The sequence below is a fragment of the Vulpes vulpes genome, chromosome 16, assembly GCF_048418805.1.
Source record: "Vulpes vulpes isolate BD-2025 chromosome 16, VulVul3, whole genome shotgun sequence".
In the NCBI taxonomy this organism is placed as follows: Eukaryota; Metazoa; Chordata; class Mammalia; order Carnivora; family Canidae; genus Vulpes; species Vulpes vulpes.
The window spans coordinates 15,696,886-15,714,474 of record NC_132795.1 but is presented as its reverse complement, the minus strand read 5'-3'; the positions used below and the strand labels follow the sequence as shown (position 1 = coordinate 15,714,474).

The window sequence follows — 17,589 nt, the reverse complement described above, 5'->3', positions numbered from 1 at the left end:
CTCATAGGATTGTGATGGACCAGTTTGGATAGCATTGAGGTGGCATAAAACAATTTACTGGTAAGTATGGAGAGAAATCCTGTGGTCAGGAAGTGAAATTCAGACTGAACTATCTGGAGTGTAAGTGTGAGTAGAGGGCACTGGGCATATGGCTGATTTAGGGCATGACTGCTGATAGACTAGCCAGTGCTTGTCAAAGTTTGGTCCCCAGATCAGAAGCATCAGCATAACCTGAGAACTTGCTAAAAATTCAAATTCCCAGGCTCTACCTAAAACCTACTCAATCAGAAACTCTGGAGGTGGGGCCCAGTGATCTGTATCAACAGATGATTCTGATTCATGCTAATGTTGAAACACACTGGTCTAGGACTGAACTAGGCATGTACAAACTGGAATTGGGGAGAATATTACAGAAATAGGAGTCCATAAAGGTTTTGAGCCTGGCTGAAGAGTCAATTGTTTTAAATATCTAAATATATTTCCTATTTATTCCTCTGAAACAAATAAGAACAAATTGATAGTTCTCTATCAAGTTATATACCTGTTGACTGTAAGTGTATATAGTCATACACACACACACACACACACACACACACACAGAGACAGACAGACAGACAGACAGACAGAAATTCTGAAGTTGGTCCAGAGTTGGTTCAGAGGCTCTTTTAATTCATCAAGGTCTCAGTTCCCAGGTGCCAGGTTTTTCTTCTTTCCACATTGCCACCCTCCTGGTGGCACTGTACTGGTGATATGTCTCCTCATGGCCACAGAATAGCTGCCTAAGCTGCAAACATCATATCCTGGTAGAAGAGCATTTTCCACAGGAAGGAAGTAGGTGGAAGCCAGAGTGCTTTCTTTTCCTATGCTATTCATTCATCTTCAACCCTGTCTGCCCCCTACACACCTCCAGAAGCCTTCTTATGTGTTATTGTACAAAACCAGATCACATGCCTACCCCCAGACCAGTCATTGGCACATGAAACTAGACTAGATCTAGCAAGATCCATGCCCTAGTTTTGGGCCTATTGTACATCCTAATAAAATCAGAGTTCTGTTAGTCAGGGTAATGGGGATAGGGCTGTAGGGAGAGCAAGTAACAGTGCTTTCTATAGTTGTAAGGATATATATACTTAACCTATATTTCTGTGACCAGTTATTGCTTTATTCACCCATTGCTTCTGAGTAATATTGTAAATTTTCTCCTGAATATTTCTCCTTCATGCCTTTGTCATGACAGTTTTAATAACAGAGAGAAATTATTTTTAATAATCTCATATTAAAGTTACTTCTGATGGGAAGACCAGATTTGAGGTTTCCCAAGTTGATCTATGATACACATGAGGGTACCATGATAGCTAGTGCATTAGCTGAAACAAAACTCTCTGAGAGATGTTTTTGAAATGGTACCAGCATTATTTTAAACAAAGAGCAAACACTAATACTCTCCTTCTGGTGTAATTCCGTATCTTATATTAATTTGGGTCAAATGTGTGATATAATGTGTGACAATATCAATTTGATGTGTGCTCCTGTAGGAGTCTATCCTAGAGTATTCTGGTCATCCTATAATGGTTCAAACATACAACAGCTCATATTCATGCTGGAAAGAATAGCCTGCTGGGGATGGGGCTGAGTGTTTCCTATAGTGTCTTTAAAAAGGAGAAACTCTGCTTCTGTCTCTCTCTAGGTCCCTCTAGATGTCCACTTGGAGAAGCAGCTGATTATCTGAATGGTCAGGGCTTCATTCACTGGAAAGTATATCACTGCCTTGAAAGGTGATAGATGTTCATAGTTATATTCTCTATTCCAGCTTTTCCATCTGGTTCCTGCTGATAAGTGACCGGTATACCCGATTCAAGGGGAATGGAACAGGAAACTTTGCTTGGGGTTCTTGGTCTGAGTTATATTTTCCAATCTAGCTCAGTTTTGCCATGAAGAAGCCGGGTGTGTTGGGGAATGACCACCACATGCGCATCTCTGTGTAGAGCATCATGTGACTTCCCATCCAGCTATTGTTCTTTGTGGTCACACTCCTTTGTGAGAATATCACAAGGAGAGGCAGGGGAAATGGTGGGATTAGGGCACAAAACCTCACCCAAATTCCTTAACACTGACAGACATTAAGTTTTCTTTACAATAACATCAAATGAGACGCTGACTTTGGAAACAAGCAAAAGTTAGTCACCGTTTTGAATCATAATGGTGCAGAAGCAAGGAAGGAGCATCTGAAATTTTCCTGAATTTTCAGAAAGTAATTTGTACTGTAAAAGCTATTTAAACTACAGAGAAAGCACAGATATCAGCAGTTTTTAAAGTGACTCCTGGGCTCTCAAAAGTTCCTAATTGGCATTTGTAAAGGGTTCTGTTAGCTTGAAAATATATGAGCATGTTGGTTTGACTATTACTGCTTTAATAAAGACTGTAATTTTTACTTAAACCATGTAATTATATGGTAAAAATATTATGCTTTCCTTTCAAAATTCATTTATTCAGGCCACATCTGGTGTCAAGAAACAGAAACCTATTCCATCTGAGCTAAAGCAAAAGTGTGATTTATTGTAAAGATAATTATTCCAAGCAAATCCAAGGAGAAAAAATGCACAGCCAGACCTTATGAAGGTGCTGAACCTGACTAGCTCTGAAGACCTGACAGCAGAATTGTGTGGCCTTTTCTAGGTTACTACCTTTGCCCTCATCCAGACACCAACTTACTTGTCCATTTTTCTCAGTAAAAATGTTTTGATGGAGTGAGAGATAATCTAATTGATTCTAATCCAATCAGTTGAAGCCAAGGATGGTGAGGACAGCTGAGCAAACATGGCCACTTGTGTCTGTGACTTAGGTATGGCATGTGGGGGAAGTAGGCTCTCCTAGAAGCATGTTTAGTCAAGGATGCCATGACTGACAACTATCTTTTAATGTAGCTTAAAAAACAGCAATTGACACTAAACTGTATGAGACAATGGGACAATAAGTAAACCTATGAGTCGATCACAACGTGATCAAATTCACTTTTTTTGGTGTGTGTGCTGCAATTGTTATTATCTAACATAACATTATCTAAGATGGAAGTTAACCTTTCAAACTATTCTCCCCTAAATACAGACATTCATGGGTCTCTCCATATTTATTACACTACCAAATAACTTTATAGTTGGTCTAATTTATCTGTCGCTCTTCCACAGTTTTGTCTCCAGAATCTGTAAAAGGAGAATGAAAGGTATATTAAAAATTCATTAGTAACCTATGTTTTTATTAGCTTTTCATTTGTGCCCTTTCTTCTGTTTCTTGGATGCCTGTATTCAATCTGATTCAATTGAGGGAGTGTGTGTGTGAGAGGGGTTCTATCTACAAGGGACATCAAACCACAAGACCATTGTTAGATCTTTGTATACAGCAAAATTAAATTCTGGCCTCCCTCTTGACCTTAATCTATTTCTATGTGCAGTGTTGCTTGGTTCCTTTGTTTCCCATTCTGAATTTTGTCTGTAGCTACATTGTCAGTTCCATTTCTACTCATGGCCCTGCTTCTCATCTATGTATCAATTCTAATTCCCTGTGGCTACCCTACTCCAAAGCCCATCATCTTATACATTTTCAGAATGGAAGGTACCATGCATTTGTTCATTTTACTGGACATCCAAATAAAAATGTGGAACTGTGGGTGGATATCCTGACTGGTCAACCCCAAAGAAGTCTAGCATAACATTATCTAAGATGGAAGTTAACCTTTCAAGCTATTATTCCATAAATATAGACATTCATGGGTCTTGTTTTCTTAAAATATGACAACTAAGTTATAGACCTTGAAAAATCTGGACATGCAGATCTATCTGTGTCCATTTCCTTACTTATTCATTCTCAGGGAAGGATTCAGTTGCCATTGACATAGCCTTGGTCATAAATGTAGGAAGGGAGGCTCCAGAAGCATCAACAAGCAAAGCTGGGGATGTGAGATGGGGGGGAGGGTTTGCAAAGAACTATATCTGGGGGACACTTGATCTCTTCTACCCAGCTACCCAGTTTTATTTATAGAATAAGAACAGACTAGTTAATGTTTTGTTTCCCCGCTTACCATTTATGAGTTCTTGACTATGTGGCTTTTCAGAGATGGTTTGTGGAATCGGATCTAAAAAATCCACTGCTGTAAACAGAGAATGGATAGAATAGAGATTTTAGTATCTAAAGAACATTGAATTTTGAAGTTAGTCTCATTTTCTCCTATCCTGTTCTTTCCACTCTAAGTTTCTCTGAGTGCTTGCTCTTGGGGAGCTGCAAGGTGCCTGATCAACTTTTATATGGAGTCTTGAGAAGCGGACTGTGTTCTTCTGACCAAAACATCATTCTCCAGACAATGTGAGTTATGACTATTAGTGCTACAGAGATTGTTTGTGACTTGTTTGGCTTAGCATTTGACATAGCTAGGTCTTTTTCCTCATCTTGGAGTAGATCAGAATACATTTTATCTTTATATTCTGAAACAAAAATTAAACACATTGGATTTAGAATATAACTAACAACCTACGAAATGTTCTACGTCAGTGTTTTTCAAACTTTGTTGACCACGACTCACAGTAGAAAATGCATTTTATATTATAGTGTACTACATGCACTTGTGTGCTTACAATGAAACAAAAAAGTTACATGAAACAGGACTTATATTTTTCTTCTCTTTTCTATTCATCTTTGTTTTTCTATTCTATTCTAGTGCATTGGGAAAAATTCTGGTCTTCTCACTCACCCTTTTCTTATTACTTTTATTCCAGTTCAAGGGGGGAAAAAAAGGCAGTTCTTAAATTGATTTCATCACCCATGATTTTTTTTTTTTTAGTAGGTTCCAGATCCAGCATAGAGCCCAGTGTGGGGCTCGAACTCACGACCCAGAGATCAAGAGCTGAGCTGAGATCAAGAGTTAGACACTTAACCAACTGAGCCACCCGCTGCCTCACTCACAAAATTCTTTTACCACCCACCAAACCCACACTGTGGAAAGCACTATCAAGTGATATTTGATTCTAATGTTCATTCAACAAATAGCCCCCCAAACACCTGAAATCAGCCCTATTTTCTCTACTTTCTCTACTTTATCACCACTAACATTCTTCAGTCTATGTAAGATTATAACTTATTAGAGGATCTAAGAATCTAACATTTTAATTTACAATTTGGATCATTCTGATGCCTAAACTCTGGAATACATATTCTACAACTTGCCTTTTCTCTAATCATTCTGGAAAGTCACCTTGGTCGTGACAGATCCGACAGTTTTTTTTTTTTTTTTCATTTCTCTCACAAAGGCCTTGGAGCCCTCAGTTCTTGCCTTGAGTATTGCTCAATACCCGCTGGGCCAACTGGAACAATAGTGCTGCCTCCCAGATACCAGAGTCTCTTAAAATATCTATTCTATCTCGGACTGAGCTCACCATGGTCCTCTGGACAGTGATTTGGGTGGCTCCATCATCCTCTAGGGGGCCAATGAGAAAGCCAGATTAATTCTCTAAGCCTGACCCCATCCATTTCATGCTTGTCTTGCCACCCATCAGACATTTTGCTGAGCTCTCAACTAATCATTCCACCAAACTAGAGATGACCTCCACCTGCCTCTTCCAGTTCAACCCATCCTTTCGGAATCCTCTGCTGTAGCTCAGTTACTCTGTATATTGTCTTCTGAATACAACTTTAGACTGCCTTGAGTTCACAACTCTGGTCACACCTTGGGCACCTGAAATGCCTCCTTTGGCCATGTGTCTCCTTCTGGTGAGGCACCTTCCACAGCTTTTCTGACTCCTCCACTTGCAGGCTTCTTTTTCACTACATGACAGTAGTAATTCTCTTCATCCTTCCAGACTCAGCTCCCATGTCATTTCTACTTGAAAGCCTTTCCTAACACTCCTGTCCCTGTCAGGACACCCCCAGTGTAGTTCTATTATACCTGGGCCGCTCTCTACATACCACTTCCTTCTCAACAGGTAGTTTTTGATTGGCTTTGCTATGTCCCATACTAGATGGGAGAGCAAGAACAACATTTGATTCATGTTCATGTCCCTAGAACCTAGTGTGGTTTCTTTCTCTCTTCCTTTTTTTGATTGTGCTAAAAACATATAACGTGAAATCTACCTTTTTAAGTTGTTTTTCAGTGTACAGTACTAACTATGTATGCATTGTTGTATAATAGATCTCTAGAATATTTTCACCTTGTGTGACAGAAGCAGCAGTTTCTGAATAAATGACCATTTGACTATCTTTAGCCATCTTAAGTCCCAACTGGATTTGAAGTTATGAGTGTCTTCTACTTCATATATTACAAGGAACTCTCTTTCACTTTTGAGTTTCTAGATTATTTATTATATACTCTCTTTCCTTTTGGCTTATCTTGTTTTATTGAGCTTTTTAATTCACTGTGCATCTTGGCATTTACTTCTTCATATTCTCATGGCTCCTTTCCCCACACATGTCTGTGTGGCTATAACTCTGTCATTGTGTCCCCAGTGTCCCTCACAGTGACCAGTATAGAGAAGGTGCTCAATGAACATTTGGTAATTTCCTTTAAAATTTTAAATATGATCTGATTTTTGAATATAGGATGAGGGTGATAAAAGACATAATTCCTACTTTGTGGCTAATAGATAATCAAATTCCTTTCTTTGAAATTTAGTGTTAAGCCTTGGATAAAAAGAACATTTTTTTTTTCAATTGATATACCTACCATCTGAGACTCTTTGGTTTTCCTGGTTGTTGTATGTGGTAGGTAAGGTGGTCTTTTCATATCCTTTGGCTAAGTCAGTCTCTAAAATTCAAGAAATTAAGTATTAAATTAATCAAAAGATTAAACAAACCTCATGCATGAATCATCTCATTGATATGCTGATAAGCAGAGATCTCCAAAGTGTGCAAAATTCTTATTATTTTCAATACTCTGATCTTGGAATCTCTGGAATAGTTTTTTGGGCAAGGTCTGAAGTTGACAGAGTCAAGATATATATCTCTATCTCTATCTATCTACCTATCTATCTATCTATCTATCTATCTATCTATCTATCTATCATCTATCTCTTGGTCTTGTTAATGAAAATAGCATAAAATCAGGTTATTCCTTTTCATAAAATCTTCTATAATGCAAGTATTATGGAAAATTTAGGACTAACAACCAGTCAAAGCAGTGAAATTTAGAATGACTGCTTTATAGCCTATTCTCAGAAAAGGAATTTGCAGCTTTATTCTGCAAAAGCAGGGAATAAAAGGGTTTCAGGGAAAACCAACTGCTCTTTGGACTTCTATGTCTGTGTCCTTGGATTCTGTGCTGTCTTTGGGCTTTATTTGCTTTTTCCCATACCTGGTGACTTGATCTCTAGGCAGAACCAGGTCTGAATTCCAAAGCCCATCCTCTGCCCAGAATGTCTCTCTCTCTCTCTCCTCTTTTTTTTTGGGGGGGGGGTGTCTGTCTCTCTCTGCCCACACTGCCATACTTTGACCTCACTAAACCCTCTTGTCTGGACCAAGGACAGCCTTCTGTACCCTGTCAGGTTCTTTTCACCAGTTAATTCATTCTGAGAGGCAGCAACTATTTTGATTGGGTCCAATCTATACCATACTGGTTATTAAATATTTTCAATATTTAGAAGATTAAAGAAAAGATAATAGCACTTCCTTGTAAGTTTAGGATAAGAGAAACTGGCAGTGAGAAAAATAGCTTACTACAATTTATTGTGTGTGTGTGTGTGTGTGTGTGTGTGTGTTTTTAAGTGATCTAAAAGTAAAAGGAACGTTGTGAGTTGGGTTGTGTTTCCAAAAAGATGTGTTGAAGTGCCAATCTCTACTACCTGTGAATGTGGCCTTATTTGGAAATAGGCCACATTTAGTCAAGTTAAGATAGGGTCTTACTGGATTGCCATGACTGGTGTCCATTTAAGGAGAAGAAACCAGACACAGAGAGAGAGAAGACCAGCATGTGAAGACAGAGGAAGAGATTGGAGTGATGCAGCCATAGCCCAGAATGCCAAACACTGCCAGTAGGAGAGGCAGGAAAGGGTACTTCCTTAGAGCCATCAGAGGGTCCATGGCCCTGCCAACACTTTGATTTAGGTCGGCTAGTTTCATTTATTTACTAGAGAGTAAGTTTCTATTGTTGAAGCCACCCAGTTTATGATCATTTGTTACAGCAGGTTTGGGACATGAATACATATATTATACACAACATTTATAAGGTCTTCATGTTTTTAAGATGTGATTTCTTTAGCATTCTCTTGAAATGTTCTATTTTGAAGGACATACTGAACTTGGCATTTTATTTTGTCAACAATTTCATTTAAAAGTGATAAAATGTGCATTATAGTTATCAATATTCAATAGTGATTCAGTTTTAACAAATATTTCAATAGTCTTTTAATAGCAGCTCAATCACACATCACATTGAAAATATTACCTGATTGATAGGGCTGAAAACTGACCAAATCTCCAAGTGCAATAAGTTTCTCCTGTAGAAAAATTTTATAATTAGAGAAGTAGATGACCGCGATTGCTAACTTAATCAATCTTCAATAGAAGAATACTTTGGGTCTTGATTTTTAAGTAACCAACAAATATTTTTAACATGCGAGAAATTATGTAATCTAATGAATAGTGTTCTTCTATTGATTTCTTCAAACTCTTATTGCCTCCTGATTATTTTTAGGAAGAGGATGCAAATTGAACCCACAGAAAATAAGTGTATGCCTTGGCCTAGAGGAATCAATTTATGGTCATTAGCAGACTCAGCATTTTTGTATCTATTCAGACATTACCTGAATTAGGTCACTTGTCATTCTGGTCATTATTTGTTCACTGATTTCAATATCTGTGAGATCTGTAAGAACTACCCAAGTTCCATTCTCAAATTTTACAGGCATAGAAAAGACGATCCCTTCAGGAATACCAAACTGGCCTGTAGTGAGCAAGCACAAAGCAAAGCAAAACAAAAGTGCTCAGAACAATAAACTCTTCATGTTAAGCATTGTAGAAAAGGACAGAGAGGGTACATGATTTTTTTTTTAAGATTTTATTTATTCATGAGAGACAGAGAGAGAGAGGCAGAGACATAGAAAAGGGAGATGGAGGCTCCCTCCGGGGAGCCTGAGGCAGAACTCCATCCCAGGGCCCCAGGATCACAACATGAGCCAAAGGCAGATACTCAACCACTGAGCCACGCAGGTGCCCCACACATAATTTTTAATAGTAATGGTGAACCAAAGTTCTGGGAATTCCTCTCCCAGGAGGATTGAAACACTTACTCTAGAAGTATTGACTGAGCATCTCTCCAAGTTCTGGCAACTCTCTCTTCCGTGTTTCTCTCCCAAAGAAAAGCTATTGTTCCCTCTTGTTACCCTTTCAGTCTCCTCTGGCTTGGTTCAGAATCCCTGCCTCTGCCTCAGAGGCTCACGCAGTCTTTCTCTTCTATTTTGTCTGGACTCCTTTTGTCTGCTCCCTGTGGCCTTTCCTTGCCCCTTTGGTAGCCCAAGGCATTTGTCCAACTGGCCTTGTGCTCTTCTAATCTCCTGTGGTGGTCCCATAGCCACAGTGGGAGGACTAGGGTGAAAGAGACAGGGGTTGGGGAAGTTGGTGATTTCCTGGCAGCTCCCAGGGCCTAGTTTGGATGTGTGCCAAATAAAAAGATTGGCAATACTTACTATTATCTACGAAACACTCAAATAAAACACCCCCGCCCCTTGTGCCTCAATCAAATGAGAAAATGATCCTTGCCATTCTAGTCATCAAAAATGGTCTCAGTAGAATAAAAATGTGAGGATAGTCAAGAAACCAGGACCTAAAGGGCCTTTCCTTAAAGGGCATGGAAGGTTCTCTGTTTAGTCTTTTTTAGCTATCTGGGTGGCTCAGTCAGTTAAGCTTTTGCCTCTGCCTCAGGTCATGATTCAAGGGTCCTGGATTCAACCCTGCATTACATCTGGCTCCTTGTTCAGCAGGGGGTCTGCTTCTTTCTCTCCCTCTGCTCCACCTCCCTGCTTGTGTTCTATCTCAAATTAATCAATCAATCTTAAAAAAAAAAAAAAAAAAAAAAGAGCCAGCCTTTGGGTAGACAACATATGGTTTCAGGGACATAGTGATTACATGCTCTTCACTTCCAATATTGCACTGTTCATTGGTGAACTCCTACAGAGATTAATTAAGCTGTTTACAAATAAAGATAAGGTTTAAATGCCTATTACACTAAAAGGTAACATACTGATTTGAATTCACCTTATTCATTAAAAGAGCGCTCATGCACCTTACTGCGATTGAAAGAAGATTCACTGAGTATCTAACCCTAAAGTAGCAACAGGAAGACCCAGCAAAGCCCTGCCCTCGGTGTACAAACTCCAATGGAGGGGACTTATGCAATTAACTGCACCACCAATGAGGGCAGGCTGTGATATGCTCTCTGACGGAGGAACAGATGCTTTCTGTGTACAGAGGAGAGACAGATGAATCTGGATTTGGGGGATTTGGGGAGATTTCCTGGAAGAACAGGGAGGATGGTGGTTCCACTAACAATAACATAAGAAATATAAGAGGTAGCTCAAATTGGAGAGGAAGACAGTAAGTTCAGTTTGGTGTAGGTTGGTTTCAGGTGACAGCATGATGTTCAGGGGACAGTGTTTCCTAGGCTGCAGCTCAGCAGAGAGGCCAAGGTGGGAAGCTTCAGCAGTGAATGAGTTTGCCCAAGGAGAGAGCAAAACACAAAGGGAAGAGATGCGTTAGATAGAACCCATAGGACACAGAACATCACCTGCTTGCTCTTTCCTATTTTCAAAAATGATAGAATTCTTCTGAAATAATTTTTAGTAGATTAAAGCAGTAAGGTCGTAAAAATGCATATACAGTATTTGTGGCTGGGGAGCAAGCTTCCCCGTTCCCACTGGTGTGGTGCTCTATGATCTGTGTCTTGATGTGCCCTTTGTATCCTGACCCTGTGCCTTTGCCCCTCTGCCTCCTGCAGGATGTTCTTCCCACACTAGTCTGCCAGGTGAACACTACTCCACCTTGAAGGCTTCCTGGAGGGTCACCTCCTCAATGAAGTCCAATCCGATTCTTCCTGCCATCTGCCCAAAATCAACCTATTTCCCTTCCTCAGCTTGGATACAGTGAGAACAACTCAACAGAACTATGCAGTGTTTGTAGCTGGCGCTTCTTCACTTGGCTCTTCTTCAGGTCTCCTGAAGGCAGCGGCCTGGTCTAATCCCTGTGTGGAACCCCCTGTGCATTCACATAAAACACAGCAGCATTTCTGATGGTTAACTGAGTGAGTGCATGAACAAATAAGTGAGTATGGAACTGTGGAGGTCTAGAAGGCTTATAGACCATGTAGGCAGAAGGCAGGGACACAGAAACAGAAGCACGAAGCATACATGGAGTTTTTAAAATAATACAAGATAAACAAACAAACAAACCAGGTTTACCTTCACTTAATACTCCTAAAGACACGATCTCCCCCGGCGGTGAGCCATGGTACCAGTATTTCAATGTAGTAGCTATACTGTGTGCAGCTAAGATGGGTCTGAATTGTTTTCCTGTGGCGGTCAGCTTTCTAAGAGTTGCCACATATTGTCTGTTTACCCACTCACTATAAGCAGAGAAAGAAAATTTTATTTTACAAAGGAGGGAGGAATGGGAATGAAGAAGAAAGTTCCTTGGGTCAATGGATCCAAGTGTAAGAAATCATCTCCAAAAAAGAGAAATATGACTTCCCGTGCACCTTCCTTCTTCAAGCTTCTTCAGTCCTGTAAAAAGTCAATCAAAGAGTAATGAAATATTTCAGAAAGGAATCCCAAAGTATCAAATGAAAAACATGATAATATAAATATGGAACACAGCAAAGTGGTCAGACTGCAAGAAGAGTTATTCCCATTATGAAGAATTTATACTATGTAGATATTACCCTGGAACCAGTGGTATCCTTCATTCTAAAGAAAATGACATCAAAAGACATTGAATTATTCACATTGAGAACTGAGGAAATAACTAAGTTGTTATCATCTAAAGTTTAAATTCAGGGAATAGTCCAGCAGGACTAGAACAGGCGTTAGAGGGCGGACTCTGCTAAGTCAGTGTGTACAGTTCCAGGAGACACTGTCCCTACCCAGAGGTAGCACACTCCAGGAGGGTGGGCTCAAGAGTGCATCATTTTTGGGCACGGATGAAGTGCTCCTGGCCTGAGGAAGGGATGAGGGAAAGGAAATGCTACAGCTGGAACGCCTCCGGGGCCAGCAAAGCTTAGGAAGAATGCTTCAGAGTGGCTCCTCCTTCTCTCCCCTTCCTGGCCCTGTCATAAAGGCAGTGCTGACTGCAGTGATGGGGTTCTTGGGGCTTTGCCTGTACTAAGCCATTTTATCTTCCCAATAACCCTGTAGGGCCCATGCTGTGGGACCATTTCCACTTCGCAGGTGAAAAACTAAGGCACTGAGTGGTTAAGGAACGTTTCCACCCATTTCAATTTGGATACCCCCCTCTCTCTCTCTCTCTCTCTCTGTGTTAAATAAGACTCACTTTACATATGCTTGCTTTAGAGATAGATTTAAAGGAATATGTTAGGTACTTTAAGGATAGTCTGAAATATAAAAATTTGTAATTGCAAAATCAAATAAACTGGGCATGGGGATTGACAAGTTGCTATTCTGTATTTCTGTATCTTCAATAGAGCGCATAAACAAAGATGAGTGTGAACAATGCCAATGACAAGTTATTTTTGTACAAGGATTTCTAAGATGATTAGAGGATTATAACTACTATTATACATTTATCCAACATTGTTAGTATACCTCACTTAAAAATATACCGTACCTATCAAAAATCAAGCTCAAAACAGAACGTGAATAGTTAGGAGGTCCCCAAATAGCACTCTCATATCTGTAAACCTTGGCTTTTCTCAGATCAATGTAGTTATTTCCACTAATATTACCCCAGATGATCACATTTTTGATGCCTGTGAAGAAAAAGAAATTTAAAGTTAACATAATAATAAGCATTAATATAAAAAATTGTCTGCAGTCGGTTTTTTGTCTGAGTGTTTTAGGACTTATCTTTTTGCTATAAAATGATCTAAGTTTATGTTCCCCCCAAATGTATAAATGACGTGGATGATTTTCTGAATCATCAGGATTTGGCAATTCCTAATCATGCTCATATGTAGGGCATATGAGTGAATTCAAGAAATACTTAAGTTGCTACTGAAAATCATACCACTGGTGTGGTCCTGACTTAACCACTCTTCTTGCCATTAGGAGAACTTTTGTCTGCTTTGGTGCTGACGAAAAGTTCTTAATTCTGGACTGGAATAGAAATTTGGACAAATCATTTAACTCCTAGATGGGTTTCGTTTCCTATAGAAGGAGGGTGTTATAATAAGAGGACCTCCAGGAACATCTAATCAACAAATAATTAGCTTCTATGTGTGAGGCACTTTTCGGTAGAAGGACTTGTTTAGAAGGAAACACATCAGCCCAAATCCTTGCACCATTCTGGGGGGTTGAGGGGAGCGAGTAAGAAAGCAACTACTATACAAAATAATACATACTGTGAAGGAAAATAAGAGGACAGGAGTTAGAGAGAAATAGAGATTAAAATTTAATATAGTTCTAAAACCGTGGATCTTCTAGGAATGTTGTACTTGAAGTGAAAATAAGCAATTTTATTAATTTATTTTTTACCTTATTTATTTGCTTAAAGACTTAATTCTCTTATAAGGTCATATCACTTCCTACGGTGGAGATTAAATTCTCTACTGTTGTGCATGAGGTTAAGATAGCTGTTTGGTTTCAAGTAACGGAATACCCTTCTGACTTGGCTTAACTAGGAGGAGTTCACTTTTCTCAGACAACAAGTTGAGGTAGGCAGTGACACTGGTGCTTGCTCAGCAGCTCAAAGATGCCATTCTCTTGGCTGCCCCTCATGGTCCTAAAACAGCTGCAGCAGCTCCAAGTATCACACTCTCACATGGTTGTGTCCAAAGGCAGGCAGTAGGGGAAATAATTTTTCTTATCAGACTTAAGGCTCTATATAGCTCTGCTAGAGAATTTTATAGTGGACATCTGCTGTTTTTCCTCCTAACACTTCTAACTACTGTTTTTCTATAACAGCATGCTGGTTTTCCTTTAAATAACTACCCTTTCTCAATTTCAGTCCATATGGTTTGGGTGGGGCTTTCCTCACCCCTTGGGTCTATCAATAGGCATGAGTCCCAGATTCCAGACTTCTGGCCATGATGATTGATTTGGAGATGGGCAAATGGCCCAAGCCTGGCCAATGAGATATTATCCTGCTACTTTTGTACATTTGAGAGAGCAAGCCCTCTTTCTACGGGAGTAAGCTAAGCTATGAATGCATGAGTCTGGAGACACCAGTGGCCACTTTGCCATTTTGTACAGAGAGCCTGCCTGAGAATCTAGCCAATGCTGAGGAGAGCAGGACCAAGCCATAGGTCAAGAGAGAGCACAAGCCAGTCCTGACATCGTTGTCTGAGCCCCAGCATCCATCTATGCCTGGAAAAAAGCTCTCTTTGATTTCAGTCGCTTTGAGTGGACTTTCTGTCATTTGCAACAGAGAGTTCCAACCAAGCCAATACGCGTGGTCTGAGAAGCAGGGCTCTGCATGAACTGAACTCAAGGGATATCCTGAAAAGGTCCTCTACCCTCTTGGCATCTGGACTGTTCCCTGAACGATTCTCCTTGATGGTTTCAGGTGCCTTTGCTTAGCTGTCTTTGTTGGTGTGAAGTTTCTCGTTGCTACTCTGTTGACAGTTTCGGTTGACTGCTGTCCCTCTAATGTCTCTCTCTCTCCTTTACCCAACATTTCTCCATTTCTCTTTCTTCTGCTTCTCATATGCTTATTGGCTTTGGGTACAGGAGAGCTTACAATTTGTGGCACCAGCAGACCCACATGAGAGCAGCTTTCTGGTTGAAAGCCCTCACCTTGTTTTGTTTTGGTTTTTTAAAGATTTTATTTATTTATTCATGAGAGACACAGAGAGAGATGCAGAGGGAGAAGCAGGCTCCCCTCAGGGAGCCCGATATGGGACTCGATCCCAGGACCCCGGGATCACGATCTGAGCCAAAGGCAGACAGTCAACCATGGAGCCACCCAGGTGACCACCTCTGTCTTGTTTTAAACTTCATAACACTGCCTCTTCTTGGCACTTTGCTCAGTTTATTGGAAATCTTTTGTATGAAGCAGTGTCTACATATCTGTATGCAAGGTTGGCACACAGATAAAAGGATCAGAAAATGTTTTCCTTTCCTACTGAATAATTTTATAGCAATTCAGCTAAGGTAATTACTGAACTTGGGGTGAGGCACTGAAGATTTGTATGCAGGAGTACCAGACATGATGCTTCTAGGGCTTCACTGTAAAGAAATGGGTGATACGGCTCTTGCTCTAAAGTGTTAGGGGCTCACCGAAGCCCTTTATAGCTCCACTTTACAGCATGCTAGGTTCACATTTCATTGTCTCCCCATTGTCTTGAGGGAACGCCATGAACCAACCTGTGTTCTCAACGGGCTTTGTTGTGCCTCCTCCATCTAAAGGTACCGACAGCTAAAACGTGTCAAAGATGATAAATAGTTTTAAATACAGCACTCCCCTTTTAAATACAACAATCCATTTTCTGATCCTCATGTGACTCAGATGTCTACTCGTTCAAAGACTAATTTCGGGGCAGAAGCCAATCAGATATCACAATCCCATGGACAAGTTTAATACCCTTGCAAATGTTTACTGGGCACCGGGCACTTTTCTAAGCACTTTCAAAATAGTATTTCTTTGAATCTTCATGCCAGGGCTAGGAGGTAAGTGCTATTAACATCCTCATTTTACAGGAGGAAACAGAGGCACAGCAAGGTTAGGTGATTGCCCCAGGTCACATGGGTGGGGAAGTGGGGTGGAGCCACTTAAACACACCCCTGAAGACTTTTTTTTAATAAAAGAAGTGATTACCTTAGTTGACTATCATTATGGAAACTTGAAATATTAGGTTTCAAATTATAACTTGAAATACAGAAATCTTATTAAACATTTGTTTATTCATTTTTAAAGTGATGGACAAAGTTAGTTAGCGCCATCTTCAGCCCAGGGCCTGATCCTGGGTCCCACATCGGGCTCGCTACAGGGAGCCTGCTTTTCCCTCTGCCTGTGTCTCTCTCTCTCTCTCTCTCTCATGAATAAATAAAATAAAATCTTAAAAAAAAAAAGATGTTCGCATGGTAGTCAAATCACACAATGAGAAGTTCTTTATATCTGCTTCATACTTTCTATTCCAGGCATCTGGAATAATCCTAAAGGTCGTGGTGTTTTTCCTAGTTGCTTTGAAATCATGTTGTTTAAAAACAGAAACAGAAACAGAAGCTCACTCACACGAGGGGGTTGTTCTCAGTTTTCTGGCCAGCACAGCTTTGGCTTGGCCTTCCACGCCCAGTGCCACAGCGACGATGTTGTGTGCCACGTTTGGGGCGTATCTCATAAGCAAAACCGTTTTCAGATTCACAAACGTTTTTCCTCCCACAATAACTCTAACAGAATCGTGAGCATTTTTCTGGATCAGGTATCCATAGAGTCTACACAGAGGCAGCCTGCTTCGGATGCAGCCTTCTAGAGTGTACACCTCCCGGTCGGTGCTGTCATCCAGGATGATGACCACGTGGGCCTGGAGGAAGGCGTCCTCCACTCGGGTGCAGATGGAGATGCTCTGGAGCAAGGGTGCCACCAGGTCCTGAGTCTCTGCCACAACACTGCGGAGATTTTCTTCTGCCTCCTTATTGTCAAATAGATTTAGGCTGATTTCTGTGTGCATCCCAAACACTTCGCCACTTGTCAAGATGGGAATTAGGTTGTAGCAGGCAGGAACAGAGGCACTAGTAAAAATGCAAAGCCAGATTATGAATGGTTAAATCTTTTGTTCCTGGCAAGGCTTTATTCTTAATAGATATTTCTGTGTGTGCCTTAATAGGGTGATCTAATATCTCAAATAGGCATAACAGCTGCATAGATTTTTTAAGGTGAGAGAGCAAAAATTGAGAGAAAAAATTCTTACTACTCATCCCTTGCTCTGGCCATCTGAAAACAATCCCAAAATAAGACCTGCTTAAATGACTTTTTCCAATAAAATAGAATATGCAGAAAGCAAAATTCAAAAGAATGGTGTCATATTACTCTAATTACCTGTTTACACTTTCTTTTAAAAAGGTAAAGAAGTAACAAGTTTTCTTTAACCATAGCTCTTTTCTACTTTATACCCTCACCTACAAAGTAATGACATTTTTTGGGAAAGGATTATCTTCTCTAAATCCTTGCAAAGAATCCTGAGGGCAGCATGGGCTAGGTATTATGTACCTATACCCACAATTCAGCAAGTACCTGGGTACTTTATAGCTTGGCTACCAATCAAGAGAGGTAAGACCCTGATGGGAGCTTGGAAATGCATCTGGGCAGTTTCGATTTTCACAGGGCGTTTGGGGAGGGGTTCGAAGAGGGTTTTGACAGTATCTGTACCATTTTAATCCTTTAAAAAAATCTAAGGGAGAGATCATATTTATTAAATCTGGGTGTGAGGTTCATATTTATGCTTATTAT

The 17,589-nt window shown here is 40.2% G+C and overlaps 1 protein-coding gene across 4 annotated transcripts in view; it reads right to left on the bottom strand.

The window, feature by feature from the left end:
* Positions 1-648: 648 nt before the first annotated feature.
* Positions 649-17,589, bottom strand: part of MDH1B (malate dehydrogenase 1B) — a 26,777-nt gene continuing 9,836 nt past the window's right edge. For 3 of the 4 annotated variants that reach the window (XM_026002280.2, XM_026002281.2, XM_072742444.1), the window contains 8 exons: positions 16,375-16,871; positions 12,811-12,952; positions 11,430-11,593; positions 8,781-8,920; positions 8,423-8,474; positions 6,707-6,787; positions 4,076-4,144; positions 649-3,200 (listed from right to left, as the gene is read on the bottom strand). In XM_026002280.2, the coding sequence (XP_025858065.1) occupies positions 3,160-3,200; positions 4,076-4,144; positions 6,707-6,787; positions 8,423-8,474; positions 8,781-8,920; positions 11,430-11,593; positions 12,811-12,952; positions 16,375-16,871 (1,186 nt within the window). In that variant the 3' untranslated portion in view covers positions 649-3,159. The remainder of the gene's footprint in view (positions 3,201-4,075; positions 4,145-6,706; positions 6,788-8,422; positions 8,475-8,780; positions 8,921-11,429; positions 11,594-12,810; positions 12,953-16,374; positions 16,872-17,589) is intronic. The other variant, XM_072742445.1, reaches the window with a different exon arrangement.